The 17151-nt window shown below is 35.3% G+C and overlaps 1 protein-coding gene across 6 annotated transcripts in view; it reads left to right on the top strand.

Moving 5' to 3' along the window:
• The window catches only part of DENND4A (DENN domain containing 4A), a 170854-nt gene that overhangs the window by 81296 nt on the left and 72407 nt on the right, over positions 1-17151 (top strand). For all 6 annotated transcript variants that reach the window (XM_053593949.1, XM_053593948.1, XM_053593946.1 and 3 more), the window contains 5 exons: positions 1266-1332; positions 2623-2681; positions 5640-5784; positions 6507-6682; positions 11693-11793. In XM_053593949.1, coding sequence (XP_053449924.1) covers positions 1266-1332; positions 2623-2681; positions 5640-5784; positions 6507-6682; positions 11693-11793 — 548 coding nt within the window. The remainder of the gene's footprint in view (positions 1-1265; positions 1333-2622; positions 2682-5639; positions 5785-6506; positions 6683-11692; positions 11794-17151) is intronic.

Below are 17151 nucleotides of genomic sequence, written 5' to 3'. Positions count from 1 at the left end.
TTATACATAGTAAACAGTCTAAACATATTTGTAAATTAATAAATTTCTCTTTTAGTCTTTTCTATCCATTTGACATTATCTCAATTCTGAAAGACAGGCAATTTTGAAATGTTTGAAAGAGAAGTACTTCCAAAATAAAAAAAGGATTTTTCACCTTTTTCCTATTCCATAGTGTTTAAAACTCCATCAACTTTTTATCCATTTTATACTAGGAAAAAACTTACAAAATCAATAGTAGAATTTTTTTTTAGTGGAGACAAAGTCTCGCTCTATCATCCAGGCTGGAGTACAGTGGTATGACCATAGCTCACTGCAACCTCAAACTCCTACGCTCAAGGGAACCTTCCACCTCAGCCTCCTGAGTAGGTGAGACTATAGGCATTCATCACCATACCCAGAGAAGTTTTTTCTTTTAAATTTTTGTTGAGACTGAGTCTCCTTATGTTGCTTGGGCTGGTCCCAAATTCCTGGCTTCAAGTGATCCTACTGCCTTGGCCTCTCAAAGTGCTGGGATTAAAGGTGTGAGCCACAGCACCCAGCCCAGTAGTAGAATTTTTAATCTATTATTAATAGCAAATATATTGTTCATCTTTTTTTTTTTTTTTTTGACACACAGTCTCACTATGTTGCCCTTGGTGGAGTGCTGTGATGTCACAGCTCACAGCCACCTCAAACTCTTGGGCTTAAGCAATTCTCTCACCTTAGCCTCCCAAGTAGGTGGGATTTCAGGCACCTGCCACAAGGCCCAGCTGTTTTTCTCTTGGCAATTGTTTAGCAAGCCTGGGCTGGGTTTGAGCCCTAACCACTGAGCAATGGGCACCGAGCCACTGTTCATCTTTTAGAAGCAATTAAACTCTTCCAATTTTCTGGAGCACCTTAAATGGTTGTTTTACTTCCAAAATATGAGTACCTGACTAAAAAAATATAAATGTAAGAATTAGCTTCTTTGGTAATGTACACATCACTGATATGTTTTATGTTATCTACTTAGAAATAATAATTAAAATCACTTTTTGAGACAACATGTTGGGATACCACAAACAATGTTGAATGTGAATTATTTATATGAAAGGTTACTGGATTTAGGCAGAACTAATTTTAATGGGAAAAATGATTTTTGATTGCTTGTGTACTTGTTAATATTAGGGATTTCAAAATTATAGGTACACAGGGCTTTTGACTCAACTTGGGCTTGTGATGACATGTTGGCCAAATAGCATGTGTTATTCACTTTGTAATCACTTGGGTTTTTGTTTGTTTTCAAGGCATATTTCTCATTTTATGCATAAAGTTCCTTTTCCATCTCCTCAGAGACCAAGGATTTTAGTTCAGGTAAGGCTGGTATGAGGGCCCCAGGAATAATTATTGGCTCTGTCAAAATGTAACATAAGAATAACAATTTTGAATGGGGGGGGTGTGGAGTGGATGGGGTGGGGTGGGGCAATTGAATGAGATCTAAGGAGAACCAAATACTATTTCATGTTGAAGTTTGGGTCCTTAATATTTTATTAACTCCCTCCCAGACATCTAATGTTTATCTCTTAGAGAAAGGGTTGAAGAGTTAAAGAAGTAGATATTTTAAACACACAGAAAGGGACTTTTCTCCCTAAAATTGTTATAGGTGTTTGAAAGTTTGTGCCTTTGGCAATTCTTTATTATGTTAAATTATTAGAATAGATATAAGGAAAAGTTGTGTGTGTTATGAATTTGAAAATGAAGATAAAATTATTGCATTATATTGATACCAATAAAATATCTAGAAAAAGATTTTGATGAGCTTTATAATCATTCTGAATATTCACATGTCATTCTGTCTTATTTCCTTCTTTTTAGTGGCAGAATATATATATAGTACACTCACTGAATACACATGAAAGATTTGTTTTATGGTAGAAGTTTGTAAACTTTTTCTGTTATGGACCATACACTAAATATTTTAGTCTTCGCAAATCATCTGATCTCTGTTGCAACTACTCAGCTGTGCTGTTACAACACAAGAGCAGCTACATAATACGTAAAGACTGAGCATGGCTAGGGTGGCACCTGTGACTCAGTGGGTAGGGCACTGCACTGGCCTCATATACCAAGGGTGGCGGGTTTGAACCCAGCCCTGGCCAAACTGCAACAAAAAATAGCCAGGTGTTATGGCGGGCGCCTGTAGTCCCAGCTACTCAGGAGGCTGAGGCAAGGAGTTGGAGGTTGCTGTGAGCTGTGATGCTACGGTACTCTACCGAGGGCAACAGCTTGAAACTCTGTCTCTTAAAAAAAAAAATGAGCATGGCTATATTTCAATAAAACTTTATTTACAAAAACAGGCAGCCTGTGGATTTGCCCTGTAGGCCATATGTTTGCTGACCCCAGTCAGTGTTCATGGTATTTGTTAAGCTGACATCAGGGAAACAGTGGAGACAGAAAAAAAGGGATATAGGATTCATAGTAAGAAGAGATAGTGGTTGGAAGGGTTAAGATGTATTTCTCAGGATCCTATTAAGTGATATTGACTTTTCCCATATTGGTAAGTGGATATAATGAAACTTCATTGGCATCGTCATTATTCTATATTTTTTTTTAACAGAAAGTGGTGTTTCTGTTTCAAATACTTTATTTAAAATTTTCTTCCAGTTATCACCACATGATAATCTGATTCTCAGTCAGCCTGTTTCTTCACCTCTTCCACTGAGGCAAGTAAAACTTCATTTCTGTTTCTCTAACTCTGGTATGAGATAAAGGTGGGGCTCTGTGGCTCACTCCTGTAATCCTGTCACCTTTGGAGGCCAAGGCAGGTGGATTGCTTGAGCTCAGGAGTTGAAGACCAGCCTGAGCAAGAATGTCTCAAAAAAAAAAATCTAGTGTGAGATAAAGTAACATTCAAATATTTTCTCTTTCCTAGCTAAAATTTCAAATGTTAATGGCAATATTTTTTATTTACTGTCTTCCCTCCCCACCCTTACCCTCCCCTCCCCTCCCCTCCCGCCTCCCCTCTCCCTTTTCCCCTCTCTTCTCTTCCTTTTTTCAGAGACAGGGTTTCTTTTCTGTCACCCAGGCTGTAATGCAGTGGCATGATCATAGCTCACTGCAACCTCTAACTCCTGGGCTTAAGCAACTCTCTTGTCACAGTCTCTTGGGTAGCTGGGACTACAGGTGTGTGCTATCACTCCCAGATTTTTTTTTTTTTGGTAGAGATGAGATCTCACTGTGTTGCTCAGGCTGGTGTTAAACTCCTGGCCTCAAGCAGTCTTCTTTTGGATCCTCCGAAAATGCTAGAATTATAGGCATGAGCCATAGGCCTGGTCTATGAATTTCTTTTACTTAATATTTGTGTTGTAGGTTTTGAAGAAAAAAGAAAAACTTTTACATTAGTGTTTGATATTTTATGTGTCCATTTATTATCATCAAGAAGTTACTATTACATAAATGGGTATGTATATGTAGATTATGAGAACACTTATTTGTAGCTTCAATTATCCTCTAAAGAATTATTAATAATTTCAAATAAAATTAATTTTAAATTTAACCCAAATTTAAAAATAGGTAAAACTATTTTTAATTATAAAACTATAGAACTGAACAGTGTTTCATTACCTTAAAAGTTCAGAGAAATTATGAAATACGTTTTTTCTACAGTATCATTTCTTGAAATTTATTTTTTATTTTTATTTTTTTATTTTATTATTATTATTATTATTGAGACAGAGTCTCACTACATCTCCCTTGGTAAAGTGCTGTGGCATCACAGCTCACAGCAACCTCAAACTCTTAGGCTTAAGCAATTCTCTTGCCTCAGCCTCCCAGCTATTTTTTGTTGCAGTTGTCATTGTTGTCTAGCAGGCCCAGGCCAGGTTCAAACCCACCACCCTCAGTGTATGTGGCTGACGCCGTAACCACTCTGCTAATGGCACCGAGCCCATTTCTTAAAATTTAATTAGCTGTGTAAGTTTTCCATCAGAGAAATGGTTACAGCATAATTAAATTATTATGTAGCATATACCTAAGAGAGACCAGCTGCCATCTTTGACATTAATTTTGTAAGAATTGTAGATTATTTCATCACTTGCTTTCAGCCCAGAGTGACCGTTGTTTTCTTAACCCTTATTTGAGCTGAAAAAACCTAGAAGCATTGACTGAGACTGTATAAAATGATTCTATGTTACTCAAAGGAATTTTTTTGAGTAACACCTTTATTGCTTTATTGAGATATAATTCACATACCATACAATTCACCAAATTAAAGTGTACAGTTTTGTAATTTTTTTTTTTTTTGAGACAGAGTATCTCTCACCTTGAGTAGAGTGCCATGGCTTCATAGCTCACAGCAACCTCAAACTCTTGGGCTTGAGCAATCCTCCTGCCTCAGCTTCCTTTGTAGCTGGGACTGCAGGTGTGCACCATTATGCCCGGCTAGTTTTTTTCTATTTTTGATAGAGACGAGTTCTTGCTGTTGCTCAGGCTTGTCTCCAATCCCTGAGCTCAGGCATTCCACCCACCTTGGCCTCTCAGAGTGCTAGGATTATAGGCATAAGCTGCCTTGCCTGGCCTTCATTTTAATAGTTATATTAACAGAGTTCTGCACTCATAAAGAAACCCTTTTCCCATTATCAGTTAACCTACTTTATTCCTTCCCTCCCTACACACATCTACCCCTCTCCAGCCCTGGAAAACAGCTAATCTTCTTTTCTGTGTCTATAGATTTGCCTATTTGAGAAATTTCATTTAAATGGGGTCGTTTATATGACTGGCTTTTTTCACTTAGATTAATGTTTCAAGGTCTGTCCAGGCTATATCAGTACTTTATTTTTTTGCTGCCAAATAATATTTAATTGTATAGATACACCCATTTTATTTATCCATTCACTGGTTGATGGAGATTTGGGATGTTTCTGCATTTTGCCTGCTATGAATAATGCTGCTATGAAGGTACACAAGTTTCTTATGGACATACATTTTCATTTCTCTAAAAGACTTTTGTTATTAGTTTTGCTTTATTAAAAATATTAATCCAATGAAAAGCTATTTATAATGTAGACAAAATAGTGGTTGGCTTACTGAACTATTTACTTTGTTGGTCCAATATTTTGTTAATATATAGAATGTTTTAAGATTATTGTTTTGGTTATTAACCATTTTTGTGTGTCATAATTTTGTAGCTCTTAATTTTTATTACTATTATCATTACAATGGTAAGGATTATCTGTTCATAAATCTAACTTTTAATAGGTATATTTATCTTAAGGGAGATAGACCAGTAAGTCTTATACTTTTTCCTATAATTACAGTGGAAGATCTGCCATGTTCAAAAAACTGCTATTAAAAGATTTGCTTTTAACCAAAGTATCACTTTTATAAGTTGAATTCTTTATTTATACATTATCTACATGGCAGATCTTATATGAAATGAAGATGACTTTTTATTTTTCATATTGAATACAATACAAAAGAATGAATGACTTGAAGCCACCTCAAAGTACATTATTTTCATAGTGTGTTTGTGATGCAGTGTTTTCCCTGTAAAAGAGGAGCAGTCATGCTTAAAGTTGAACATATAATACAAATTGTACCTTAATGGCGAACTTTTCTCCATTATTTTAGATAATGAGATATTTAGGTCTTTATTAATTGTATATTTTTATTTGTATTGACAGTGGTGGCAAGTTTTCAACACTACTTCAGAATTTAGGACCTGAAAATGCTGTGACATTACTGGTGTTTGCAGTAACAGAACATAAAATTCTCATCCATTCTTTACGGCCTTCTGTGCTTACTAGTGTGACAGAAGCATTAGTATCTGTGAGTATCACAGTTTCTTATTGGCAGTCATTTTAGTTTAAACTTAATTTATTCATACATAGTAGAATAGTTCACTACCTTTCTACATTGACCATCTCCTTAAGTTTGCTTAATTTTCATAGCCTGGATATGTACCACATGTGTGTATCAGTACAGTAGACCTAGTTCTTTATGTTGACCTCCTGCATATGTTGACCAGTTTGTTATAGTGCCTTGGGTGGTCACCTTATAGAGGTTCTCCTGTAATTCAAAACTTATTTTATTTATTTTTCTTTTTGAGACAGAGTCTCAAGCTGTTGCTCTAGGTAGAGTACCGTGGTGTCATAGCTCACAGCAACCTCCAACTCTTGGACTCTAGAGATCCTTTCCCTCAGTTTTTCTATTCTTAGTTAGAGACAGGGTCTTGCTCTTGCTCAGGCTGGTCTCGAACCTGTGAATTCGAGCAATCCACCTGCCTTGGCCTCCCAGCGTGCTAGGATTACAGGCGTGAGCCACTGCACTGGCTCAAAACTATTTTAATGCTTAACTAAAATTCAGAATGTAATGAATTTTTGTTTTGTGAAAACAATTTTAATTTCCTAACCATTAACTCCAGTTATAGTTATTTCATTATCAAACATTAGATTTTAGATAATAGTACTTAAAAGATAATTTTTTGTGTGTGCTGATAAATTATGCTTCGAGGTCAAAAAGCTAAATATTCTATGTTTTGTTCATCCAAGATGATTTTCCCTTTCCATTGGCCGTGCCCGTATGTTCCTCTCTGCCCACTGGCTTTAGCAGATGTCTTGAGTGCACCATGTCCATTCATAGTAGGGATTGATTCAAGATACTTTGATCTTTATGATCCTCCTCCAGATGTCAGTTGTGTTGACCTAGACACCAACACTATTTCACAGTAAGTACATTTTAGCGATTCTGTACCTACTTTTGTATTTTATGATTCCTAAGTAGGATTCTTTTGAGATATTGTTTTCTTTGTATTTAGGATTATTGCCATCTTTGAATCAGCCCTTATTCTGCTTCAGTGGAGTAAATTTAGGACATTAAAGGTTTTATTGGAGTGAAAATATACTTTTGATCCTTAGGCTTTAAATATTTAAGAAATGTGATATCTTAGAAATTCAGTCAGATGAGCATAGGTGAAATCACAAATTAAATTAAAGCAGTATTTCTTGATTAATACTCTAATTCTCTTTCGAGTCTAATGTAATACTATAAGAACACTAATACATCATAGGAAAATTAATGTAATTTTAAAAAAATGTACTATTATTGATTTTTTTTTTTTTTTGAGACTCTAAAACCCTTGGTAGAGTGCCATGGCATCACAGCTCACCACAACCTCAAACTCTTGGGCTTAAGCAATTCTCTTGCCTCAGCCTCCCAAGTAGCTGGGACTGTAGGGGCCTGCCACAATGCCCAGCTATTATTAATTTTAATGCATAATAAAAGAGAAATTGCAACTTCATGAAAAGAATATCAAGGATGACTTTAGATTCAATTCTGTGGCACTTTCAGATACATTAACAATTCTCTGATTGAGAAATCATAAGCACTGAGAGTGTACCCTTCACCATAAAAATCAATCCTTTCTCACACGTGCACACCCATATTCCATTATATTTTACATTACATGTATAAGTAAAAAAATGTGTAAATTTAATGTAATGTTTTAAAATTTTAAATAACTTTTAAATTATACATAATTTCATTACCTTTATACTCTAGGATTGTTAATATGTTTTGTTTCCCTTTATTTTTATGAAAATATCGTTTAATTAGCTATTGGAACTATATTGTTACTTTAGAATTCAGTATTTTTTTGTGTTTATTTTTGATATAATTACATGTAAGCTATTTAGAGAAGAGGAAGTTGATTATATCCATGAGACATGCTTATAATTATGATGATTAAAGCCCAAAAGCTAGTATAGCTTTTACACTTAAATATGTAAATGTGAAATAGGTTTTTATCCATTTTTTAATAAGAGGTTTTCCTCTTAAAGCTTTTGTATTTAATTCTGCAATCTTAGATTAGTTCTTAGTCTTGTCATATGTCAAAACTTCAAGTGCTTATTTAAACCATCAGCACTTGAAGGTTAGCTTAAAAAATTAATACTCTAAAATGTTTTTGCTGTAAAAATCTGTTATTCATGGAAAGTCTAACCAAGAAAATATGGAATGTATTTTATGTATAAAAGCCATTTTATGGATTGATAGAGTCAAAAATTATTTATCAGAGACATTTTATTCTTTTCCAGGAATATTTAATACTTTTAAAGTACTAACTCTTTTCTTTGCCAGTTTTTAATTTTTACATGACAAAGTTTTTTATTGAAATTAAGAATGGTAAAATTTCACATATTATTATGATAAATTGCATTTCCCCTCTTATACTTTCCCTTAATTTATTAAAATAATTTTTATTCTTGGGCGGCGCCTGTGGCTCAGTGAGTAGGGCGCCAGCCCCATATGCCGAGGGTGGCGGGTTCAAACCCAGCCCCGGCCAAACTGCAACCAAAAAATAGCCGGGCGTTGTGGCTGGCGCCTGTAGTCCCAGCTGCTCGGGAGGCTGAGGCAAGAGAATCACGTAAGCCCAAGAGTTAGAGGTTGCTGTGAGCTGTGTGAGGCCACGGCACTCTACCCGAGGGCGGTACAGTAAGACTCTGTCTCTACAAAAAAAAAAAAAAAAAAAAAAATTTTTATTCTTACTATTTTCTTTCTGTTTTGATCAATAATGAGTTAAAGAATCAAAGGAACATGAGTTATTTGCGCTCATGAATATTCTTCCTTAATATTTACATATTTTAGAAGGGTAATAACTCTTCTAAACTCATGGTAGGACTAGACTAGAGAACTACTTCTGCTTACCTTCAACTGGAATTTCTGAATCCCCAACCTGAAATTTGAAAGAAAACAAATCCTGAGTGTGGTTTCGTTTTCCTTTCTGTATTAGATGTATGTAATATCAAGAAATTTCTGAAGAAAGGGAAAGAAATTAATATCTAATATGTACTAGGCACGAAGCTGCATGCATAGCCTAAGTTATCTCATATTACTGCCTATGCTTTGTGAAGTGTTTTTCTATTAACACCTCTGAAAGATAAGAAAACTAAAGCTTAGATGTTTAAGCAGCTTATCAAGACTGTCAGAAGTGGGCTTGGAAACCATCACTGACTCCAAAACTAATGCGGGTCATTATTTATGTACTAGTAATCTTATAAATGTAGATCACCATGAATAAAAATGCAGAAGACTATCATAGTCAAAACTCAGGTACTAGATAAAACTCTTCTTCTTAGCCACTTTTACAGTAAAGATAACAAGAGCAAGAAGAGGACATTATGTGAATAAATAATAATTAGATGTAATCAGATGATACTAAGATACTGTTTATTCATTTATGCCATTTATCTTTTTTTTTTTCTTTTTGAGACAGAGTCTCACTTTGTCATCCTGGGTAGAGTGCCGTAGTGTCATAGCTCACAGCACCCTCAGACTTCTGAGCTCAAGCAATTCTCTTGCCTCAGCCTCCCAAGTAGCTGGGACTACAGTAACAACACCTGGTTATTTTAAGAGACAGGGCTCTCGCTCTTGCTAAGACTGGTCTTGAACTCCCGAGTTCAAGCAATCCATCTACCTTGGCCTCCCAGTGTGCTGGGATTACATGTGTGAGCCCATACACCCAGCCTTTATCCCATTTATCATGAACACCCTTTTTTGCTTGGCCCTAAGAATAAAATGGCAAACCAAATATATTCCTTTCTTTCTAGTCACTCATAATCTTGTCTAATAAGACAGGTGTCATGCAGCAAATGGTAGGACAAGAGATGTGCTGTGTTGCAAAATTTATTAAGAAAATATTAAAAAAAGTTTCTACATTGTGTTTTCACTAACACAGTTTTACATGCTCTTGGTCACCTTATAAATGTAATAAATATCTTCACAGAAGGTCATGTGCAGTTTGACCCTACCCCATATTTATTTTTATTCTTATTTGTGGAAAGATAGAGTGGGTAAATTCCAAGACAGTCATTCTTTGTCAGCTTAAGCTTTTCCATTTGCTCTTTTGTCTTTGTTTTTGGCCTTTTATGTTCTGTGGGAAATTTAGGGAACATAAAAGTTCAGCAAGTTCCACTGCACACCTGTGCTAGATTGCTCTTTGGTGGTTAGAATATCGGTGATTTACTTTTCTCTTTTTCTTTGTATTTTTCAAGTTTTTTGTTTTGTTTTGTCTTGTTTCTTTGTTTGTTTTTTTACCTTGAGACAAAGTCTTAGGCTGTTGCCCTGGGTAGAGTGCCGTAGCATCAACAGCTCACAGGAACCTCTAATTCTTGGGCTCAAGCGCAATCTTCTTGCCTAAGTTTTTCTGTTCCAGGAGAGATGGGAGTCTCACTTTTTGCTCAAGCTGGTCTTGAACTCATGAGCTCAAGCTCTCCATCCTCCTCGGCCTCCCAGAGTGCTGGGATTACAGGTGTGAGCCACTGCACCTGGCCATTCTTTAAGTTTTCTAAAATAAGTATTCATTGCTTTCAAATTAGGAAACATTTAATAAATAAAGAGTGGAATCAACTAAGCTATAGTTATGTCCAAACGTTTTATGGTATTTATCACCCTGCTCTTTTCTCCTCCATATATAGTTTATAGACCAACTGTGTCATAATAGCTCTAATGAAGGATATTATAGTAACCTGTCCTAGAAACAAAGATATCGTAGTCCACCGGTTTATCCTAGGTTTTTCGTTTTACGGTTTCAGTTACCCATGGCCAAATGTGGTCCAAAAATAGATGAGTGCAGTACAATAAGATATTTTGAGAGAGAAAAAGACCACATCCACATAACTTTTATTATAGTATATTGTTATAATTGTTCTATTTTTTTGTTAGTTATTGTTGCTGTTTCTTACTGTGCCTAATTAATAAGAAAAAATAGTGTGTGTTTGTGTTTATGAGTGTGTAGAAAGACAGAGTGAGAGAGAAACTTTGATACTGTCTACAGTTTTAGGCATCCACTGGGGGTCTTAGAATGTATCTGTCACCAATAAGGGGGTACTACTGTAATACTTGATAGCAGATGTCATCCTTTATTTTATAAAAGTATTTTGTTAGCTTGGCTCCTGTAGCTCAGCGGCTAGGGTGCTGGCCACATACACCAGGTCCCGTGGGTTCAAACCTGGCCTGGGCCTGCCAAACAGCAATGATACAACACAACCAAAAATAGTGAGGCATTGTGGCGTACGTCTGTAGTCCCAGCTACTTGGGAGGCTGAGGCAAGAGAATCGCTTAAGCCCAAGAGTTTGAGGTTGCTGTGAAGTGTGACACGACGACAGTCTACCGAGGGTGACATAGTGAGAGTCTGTCTCAAAAGAAAAAAGTATTTTGTAATGTTACGCTTTAGTCAAGTAATTTAAATATTATAGATTACTTCTTTTCTGAAAGAAACAAAAATACTCTTTACTCTTAGGAAACTAAGAAAATATTTTAGTATATCGAAATATTTGATAAACTCTGTGGATCTTAAGTTCATTGAAAGTTTTCTGCAGTGCTTTTTGTTGTATTCAGGTATTTAAGCACTTTTAAATGGGATTGAGAGTAGTGATTACCACATTACACTTCGTTGTGATTATCATGATTCAAATGGAAGTGGATTTTACTCAGTACCATCATGATTATAATTTTTGACCTATATTTAATATAAGGTTCTACCCTCATATAAATTAATTTTTAAATATTCAACATCCCAATTTACCATATAGTATTTTTCTCCTGTTAACTAGAATATTTTGTGTGTGTCTCATTTATGGTTCAGTGTTTTCTTTTTTGCCATTTTTATATATAACAGATACATACTTTTTCCTCAAAAAGTCCATATTACAAAGGGATTATTGTTGTCATTTAATCTTAGAACTGGTGACAAGAAAAATGTAGCCTGGAAGATACTTCCAAAGAAGCCATGTAAAAATCTGATGAACACACTGAATAATTTGCACCAGCAATTGGCAAAATGTAAGTGGATAACTTAAAGAAGGTAATTTAATTTTAGAAAGAGGCTCAGTTGCTTTGCGTTACTTATAAAAGGATAATGTTTATTTTGTTAGAAACTCAGTGAGAAATTTTTAAATATTTTACATCTATAAAAAAAATTTTTTTTGAGACATTATCTCACTCTATTGCCCCAGGGTAGACGGGAGTGCTGTGGAGTCAGCTTACCTCACAGCAACCTCAGACTCTTGGGTTCAAACCATCCTCCTGCTTCAGCATCCCGAGTAGCTGGGACTGTATGCTCATGCCGCCATGCCTGACTAATTTTTCTATTTTTAGTATAGACCGGGTCTCACTCTTGCGATCCTCCAGTATCAGTCTCAGAGTGCTGGGATTACAGGCGTGAGCCATGTCGCCTCAACCACATCTTCCAAATTTTTAATGGACCATCTTAAAATAATAAAACACAAAAGGATGTTAAGGTGGTTATTTAATTTTACCACTTGTATATTTTCTTCATACATAGAATAGAAAGTTAGTTTTGAAAATCAAGATAGGTGATTTAAAGTACATTACAAAATGCTGATGATTTCAGTGGGCAAGAGCCAGGTCATGATACTTTTGACATTCATTGGATTTTAATGCTGTGCTTCCCTCAAATGGTTTGAAAATAGAAGTTTGGCAATAGCATTAAGAAATAAAGCAAAATGAAAATTTCAGCAAAAAAGCGTATATAAGAATATACCTTAACTGATCTAGAATTACTAATAAGAAGAAATAAACCTTCGTTATCTAATCCTTTTGGTATTATAACAATGGCCCATTCAGAGTTTATGATTTATTTTTTTTTTTATTTTTTTTAATGTCTGAGCTGTGTACTCAAACAGGGTCCATGATTTACTACATTGTATAAAGTATAGTCAGTAGTGATAAATGCGATACTTGGGGTTCTCTCCTATGTATAAGCATAGGAGGTAGCCTGTGCCTGCAGGGTTCAAGGTGCCTATAGTACATTTGGAAATAAACATGAAAAAACCCAATGTTTACAAAGTTAACTTCATATCAAGTAGATAATTTCAAAGTAGCTCATAAGTATTAGGGTAGGAAAATTTTTTATCAAATATAAAAAAGAAGTTATCTTATGGAAGAAATAGATGATCTACATAATTTCATTTTTTACTGAGTTAATTTCTTTCTGTAGGTATTTTGTATTATTTTTGAGTAGTTAAGAAGTCCAACAGCTATTTAGCAGTATTAGATATTGTTAAAATCATCAAAATAGCCAATTCAGCTCTTGTGAAGGGCAAAATCTCAAAGCTTAAAACTACACACTTTTAAAAAAATACTAATACTTAAGGATTATATAATACTTTATAGCTTGAGAGCACTTTCACATACATGCTGCTTTTATTATTACAACTATGAGAATAATAAGGCTGAAGGAAGTGAAGTATCTTGTCGTAGATCATATAGTTAACAAATATGAAGCTAGGATTAAAACCGTGGCTTTATGGTTCTAGTGTCCATGTTCTTTCCTTTAGACAATAAATGCCCTTCCCCCTCAAAAAAACTTAAGATTTTTAGAAATTTGTACGAATGTAAAGGGTACAAGTGCCGTTTATTACATGGATGTATTGCATAGTGGTGGAGTCTGGGCTTTAGTGTAACCATTACCTGAATAATGTACATTGTACCTTTTAAGTAATTTTTCATTTATTTATTTTTTTTTCACCATACACTGGTTTTATATACCATTTGACAAATTTTCATCACACTGGTTAACATAGCCTTCCTGGCATTTTCTTAGTTATTGTGTTCAGACATTTATATTCTACATTTAGTAAGTTTCACACATACCCTTGTAAGATGCACCGCAAATTACCCACCAATTACCCTCCCTTCACCCATCCACCCCTCTCCCCTCCCCTCCCTTTCCCCTTTTCCCATATTCAAGATCTTTAAAGTATGACAATGGAGCTTTCCTAGGGATTGCATTAAAATTGTATATTGCTTTGGGTAGTATGGACATTTTAACAATGTTGATTCTTCCCAGCCATGAGCATGGTAGGTTTTTCCATTTGTTAACATTTTCAGCTATTTCTTTTCTTAGAGTTTCATAGTTCTCTTTATAGAGATCTTTCATGTCCTTTGTTAGATAAACTCCCAAATATTTCATCTTCTTTGGCACTACTGTGAATGAAAGAGTCCTTGACTGTTTTTTCAGCTTGACTATTGTTGGTATATATAAAGGCTACCGATTTATGAATGTTGATTTTTGTAACCTGAGATGCTGCTGTATTCCTTGATCACTTCTAACAGTCTTGTAGTAGAATCCCTGATGTTTTCCAGGTATACAATTATATCATCTGCGAAGAGTAAAAGTTTGATCTCTTCTGACCCTATCTAGATACCCTAGATCGCCTTTTCTTCCCTAGTTGCAATGGCTAAAACTTCCATTACAATGTTAAAGAGCAGTGGAGACAATGGGCAACCTTGCCTGGTTCGTGATCTGAGTGGAAATGATTTCAATTTAACTCCATTCAATACAATATTGGCTGTTGGTTTGCTGTAGATGGCCTCTATCAGTTTAAGAAATGTCCCTTCTATACCAATTTTTTTAAGTGTTCTGATCATGAAGGAATGCTGGATATTATCAAAAGATTTTTCTGCATCAATTGAGAGAATCATATGGTCTTTGTTTTTTAATTTGTTTATGTGCTGAATTATATTTCTAGATTTACATATATTGAACCAGCCTTGAGATCGTGGGATAAAACTGACTTGGTCATGATATATAATTTGTTTGATGTGTTGCTGGATTCTGTTTGTTAGGATCTTGTTGAATATTTTTGGATCTATGTTCATTAGTGATATTGGTCTATAATTTTCTTTTCTTGTTGGGTCTTTTCCTGGTTTGGGGATCAGGGTGATGTTTGCTTCATTGAACATGTTAGGTAGTATTCCTTCTTTTTCTGTATTTTGGAAAAGGTTGAGTAATATAGGTACTAGTTCCTCTTTAAAGGTTTGATAGAATTCTATGTGAAGCCATCTGGTCCTGGGCTTTTCATTTTAGGGAGATTTTGTAGGGTCAATGCTATTTCAGAACTTAGATATAGGCCTGTTTAACGTTTCCACTTGATTCTGGCTAAGTCTTGAAAGGTGACGTGCTTCCAAGTATTGGTCAATTTCTTTCAGATTTTCATATTTCTGAGAATAAAGTTTCTTGTAATAGTCATTAAGGATTTTTTGAGTTTCTGAGGAGTCTGTTGTTATTTCGACTTTGTCATTTCTGATTGATGAAATTAGAGATTTTACTCTTTTTTTCCTGATTAGGTTAGCCAAAGGTTTATCTATTTTATTGACCTTTTCAAAAAACCAACTTTTTGACTTATTGATCTGTTGTATAATCCTTTTGTTTTCAATTTCATTTAATTCTGCTCTAATTTTTGTTATTTCTTTTCTTCTACTGGGTTTGGGGTTGGAATGTTCTTCCTTTTCCAGTACCTTCCCCTCTTTCTGTTCTCTTAAGGAAGGCTTGCAGTGCTCTAAATTTCCCTCTTACGACTGCTTTTGCGGTATCCCAGAGGTTCTGATAATTCGTGTCTTCATTGTTGTTTTGTTCCAAAAATTTGGTAATTTCTTAATCTGTCTATGACCCAGCTATCATTCAGCATAAGGTTATTTAACTTCCATGTTTTTGTATGAGTATGCAGATTCCTGTTGTTACTGAGTTCAACTTTTATTCCCTGGTGGTCCGAGAAGATGTGAGGAATAATTTCTATTCCTTTAAATTTACTGAGGTTAGACTTGTGACCTAAGATGTGATCAATTTTGGAGTGTGTTCCATGGGCCGATGAGAAGAATGTGTATTCAGTTTTGTTGGAATGGAATGTTTTGTAGATGTCTGTTAGATCCAAATGTTGGATGGTTAGGTTTAAATCTAAAATTTCTTTGCTCACCTTCATATTGGAGGATCTATCCAACACTGCCAAAGGAATGTTAAAATCTCTGACTATTATGGAGGAAATCAAGTTGCTCATGTCTGTTAGAGTTTCTCTTATAAATTGAGGCACATTCTGGTTGGGTGTATAAATATTAATAATTGAAATCTCATCATATTGAGATTAACAAATATGAAGTGACCATTCTTATCCTTCCTTACTTTTGTTGGTTTCAAGCCTATTTTATCTGAAAATAGAATTGCAACACCTGCTTTTTTCTGATTTCCATTTGCCTGAAATATGGACAACCATCCCTTCACCCTGAGTCTATATTTATCTTTTAAGGTAAGATGAGATTCTTGTATGCAGCAGATATCTGGCCTGAGTTTGTATATCCAGTCAGCCAACCTGTGCCTCTTTAGAGGCACATTAATGGAGAATATTGATAAGCCTGGTAAAATTTTGGGTATCAAGTTTTTCGAAAGTCCAGTGGACATTTTTAATCCTTTCGCCACTGTGGAAGTTGGAGTTTGATCAAAAGTTTCTGAGTGAGTTTACTTTTGTGGTAGAGAATTGTGCTGGTCATTATGGAGGATAGTTCTGAGAATATCCTGAAGAGCTAGCTGGTTTAGTTATGGCAAATTTCTTCAACAAGTAAATGTCATTAAAGTATTTCATTTCTCCATCATAAATGAAAATCAGTTTAGCTGGATACAGGATCCGGGGTTGAAAGTTATTTTGTTTTAGGAGATTAAACCACCCTCTTCTGGCTTGAAAGGTTTCAGCAAAGAGATCTGCAGTAATTCTAGTACCCTGTTTCCCCGAAAATAAGACATCCTCAAAAAATAAGACCTACTTACAGGAAAGATAAGACGTCCCCTAAAAATAAGACCTAGTGCATCTTTGGGAGCACACCTTAAAATAAGACACTGTCTTATTTTCGGGGAAACAGGGTATTCTTCCCTTTGTAGGTAATGGTTTTCTTACGTCTTGCTGCTTTCAGAATTTTCTCCTTTACATTAACTTTAGTGAAGTTAATTATGATGTGCCTGGGAGATGTCTTATTCGGGTTGAGTCGTGCTGGGGTTCTGAAACTGTCTGCTACCTGAATCTCAGAATCTCTTGGCATGTCTGGAAAATTCTCTTTCATAATTTCATGGAGAAGGGCCTCTGTGCCTTGCAAAGCCACTTCATCGCTTTCAGGGATTCCTATGAGCTGGATATTAGCCTTTCTCGAATTACCCCAGAGCTCTCTGAGAGAATGATCTGTTTTTGCTCTCTATTTCTCTTTCTCTTTGAGAGTTTGGGAGCATTCAAAAGTTTTGTCTTCAATGTCAGAAATCCTTTCTTCTGCTTGTTCCATTCTGTTACTGAGGGATTCTACTGTATTTTTCAGATCTTTGAGGGCTCTAAATTCTTGCCTCAATGTGTCAAAATCTTT

Source organism: Nycticebus coucang, chromosome 6 (genome assembly GCF_027406575.1).
Source record: "Nycticebus coucang isolate mNycCou1 chromosome 6, mNycCou1.pri, whole genome shotgun sequence".
NCBI lineage: Eukaryota > Metazoa > Chordata > Mammalia > Primates > Lorisidae > Nycticebus > Nycticebus coucang.
The sequence above is the reverse complement of the archived record's forward strand: the minus strand, read 5'-3'. Positions and strand labels throughout refer to the sequence as shown.